Source organism: Erinaceus europaeus, chromosome 11, assembly GCF_950295315.1.
Source record: "Erinaceus europaeus chromosome 11, mEriEur2.1, whole genome shotgun sequence".
NCBI classification, from domain to species: domain Eukaryota; kingdom Metazoa; phylum Chordata; class Mammalia; order Eulipotyphla; family Erinaceidae; genus Erinaceus; species Erinaceus europaeus.
This window is the reverse complement of record NC_080172.1, coordinates 118,579,724-118,582,484: the sequence shown is the minus strand read 5'-3', so window position 1 is coordinate 118,582,484 and position 2,761 is coordinate 118,579,724. Positions and strand designations below refer to the sequence as shown.

Below are 2,761 nucleotides of genomic sequence, written 5' to 3'. Positions count from 1 at the left end.
TGATCAAAAGCAGGTGAACTATAGTGAACTTTCAAGCAGGCTGCCGTTTGGTCTGCAGTAGGGGAATGAGTTGACTGTGAGAGGTTACAGGGCTTTGTGAAGCTTGGGAGACCAACAAGAGGAAACTGAGTCAGGAAAGTGGTTCCCTCCTAGCTCTATCCCTGAAAGGGAGAGACTGACAAGTGGGGTGTCTTTCCAGACCTCCATCACAGGATGGGAGAGTTCCTCTTAAGCTCTACCATGCTTTCACAATTAACCCTACAGCTACCTGCAGGGGGAAGGCTTTGCAAGTGGTGAAGTAGGGCTGCAGGTGTCTCTCTATCTCTCTCTCCCTCTCCCCATTCTCTCTTGATTTCTGGCTGTCTCTATACAATAAATAGAGAAATTTTTTAAAAGAAAGAAGAAGACCCCTGAGGGGCAGGAGGTTGGAGCTGGCTGCCTGCAAAATCCTGCTTCTGTTACCTGCCTGTTTTATCCTGTGTAAAGGCTGTGCTGCAGAGTGATCCAGGCTGCTGCCCTCTGGAGAAAACACCCTCTCTCAGTTTTGCACATCTGGCTCTCTGGCTCCTGCTCTTATGACAGGGTCTGATTCTGGTGGTCTGTTCCACAACAAACACACCTGGTTAAGCACACATCACCATGCACAAGGACCCAGGTTCGAGCCCCGCTCCCCACCTAGGGGGAACACTTTAAAATCAGTGAATCAGGTCTTCAGGTCTCTCTCTTTCTCTCTCCCTCTCTGTCTCCCCCCTCCCCTCTCAATTTCTCCCTGTCACAGCAAATAAAATAGAAAGATCTTTTAGAAACATGTTCAGTTGATCTGGAAGCCATCAGATGTGCGTAGGTCTGCTTTTGTGCCGTCCCTGTGTAGTGAGGTGGTCACCCTAGACACTCTGGGACTGAGGAACATGCCCGCCTGAAGACTCTCTCCTCTGGCATTGTTCAAGGTGAGCAGGGAGCAGAGGAGAAGCAACCCCACCTAAGGAGAAGTCTGGGCTGGTCGACGTGTGTTTCTTCCAGCGAGATCTCTTGACATGAAGGTCGTCCTGCTGCTGGCCGTGATCATGGCCTTTGGTAAGAGCAGAAGCATCCTCACCTCCACCTCCACGTCTTCCTGCACATTGCAGCAAGCCTCTGCTCCTGTGGGAAGGGTCTAGGGGTGGGAGCAGAGAGACCCAGAGAAGGGCCAGGGCCAAGGTACATTGCAGGGTCCTTGTTTCCAGGCCTGCTGCAGGCCCACGGGAATCTGTTGGACTTCCATAAAATGATCAAGAAGGCCACAGGGAAGGAAGCTGCATCTAGCTATGGGTTCTACGGCTGCTACTGTGGGTGGAAAGGCCGAGGAACCCCCAAGGATGCGACAGACCGGTGAGTGTACTCCATCCTCCCTCCCCTCCCTTCATTGTGATCCCAGCAGTGCTGAGAACAGCATGCGGGATGCAGGCTGCCACCAGCAAGACCCTAAGATTACCCAGAGCACCAGGTCTGTTAGAATTTGGGGGATCGGGAGTTGGGCAGCAGCACAGTGGGTTAAGCGCATGTGGCACAAAGCTCAAAGACCGGTGTAAGGATCTCAGTTCAAGCCCCTGACTCCCTACCTGCAAGGGAGTCGCTTCACAGGCAGTGAAGCAGGTCTGCTGGTGTCTGTCTTTCTCTCCCCCTCTGTCTTCTCCTCCTCTCTCCATTTCTCTCTGTCCTATCCAACAATGACGACATCAATAACAATAATAACTACAACAATAAAACAACAAGGGCAACAAAAGAGAATAAACAAATGTTTTAAAAAAAGAATTTAGGGGATCTTCACTCCTGTGAGAATGTCACATATCAGAAAAGGTAACAGCAGCAAATGTTGAAGAGGTTGTGGGGTCAAAGCAATACTCCTACACTGCTGGTGGGAATGTAAATTGGTCCAACCTCTGTGGTGAACACTCTGGAGAACTCTCAGAAGGCAAGAAATGGACCTACCCTATGATCCTGCATTTCCTCTCCTGGGGATAGATCCTAAGGAACCCAACACACCCATCCAAAAAGATCTGTGTACACATATGTTCCTGGCAGCACAATTTGTAATAGCCAAAACCTGGAAGCAACCCAGGTGTCCAACAACGGATGAGTGGCTGAGCAAGTTGTGGTCTAGACACACAATGGAATACTACTCAGCTGTCAAAAATGGTGAGTTCACCTTCTTCACTTCATCTTGGATGGAGCTTGAAGGAGTCATGTGAAGTGAGATCAGCCAGAAAGAGAAGGATGAATATGGGATGATCTCACTCATAGACAGAAGTGGAGAAATAATAACAGAAGGGAAAACACCAAACAGAACCTGGACTGGAGTTGGTGTACTGCACCGAAGTAAAGGATTCTGGGGGGGGGGGGGTGTTCAGGTCTGGGAACATGATGGCAGAGGAGGACCTAGTGGGGGTTAGAGTGTGATGTGGAAAACTGGGAAATGTTACACATGGACCAACCACTGGATTCTACTGTGACTATAAACCATTAATCCCCCCCAATAAAGGAGGGCAGAGAAAGGAAAGAAGAGAGAAAGAAAGAAAAAAAGAAAGGAAGGAAGGAAGGAAGGAAGGAAGGAAGGAAGGAAGGAAGGAAAGGGAGTCGGGTGGTAGTGCAGCGGGTTAAGCACAGGTGGTGTCAAATGCAAGGACTGGTGTAAGGATCCCGGTTCGAGCCCCTGGCTCCCCACCTGCAGGGGAGTCGCTTCCCAGGCGGTGAAGCAGGTCTGCAGGTGTCTGTCTTTCTCTCC

General features: G+C 50.2%; 1 protein-coding gene across 1 annotated transcript in view; it reads left to right on the top strand.

Annotated features, from left to right (window-relative positions):
- The first annotated feature begins 1,034 nt into the window (after window positions 1–1,034).
- Window positions 1,035–2,761, top strand: part of LOC103124094 (phospholipase A2, membrane associated-like) — a 3,007-nt gene continuing 1,280 nt past the window's right edge. Inside the window, exons 1-2 of the mRNA XM_007534783.1 lie at window positions 1,035–1,074; window positions 1,224–1,368. Of these exons, the coding sequence (XP_007534845.1) occupies window positions 1,035–1,074; window positions 1,224–1,368 (185 nt within the window). The remainder of the gene's footprint in view (window positions 1,075–1,223; window positions 1,369–2,761) is intronic.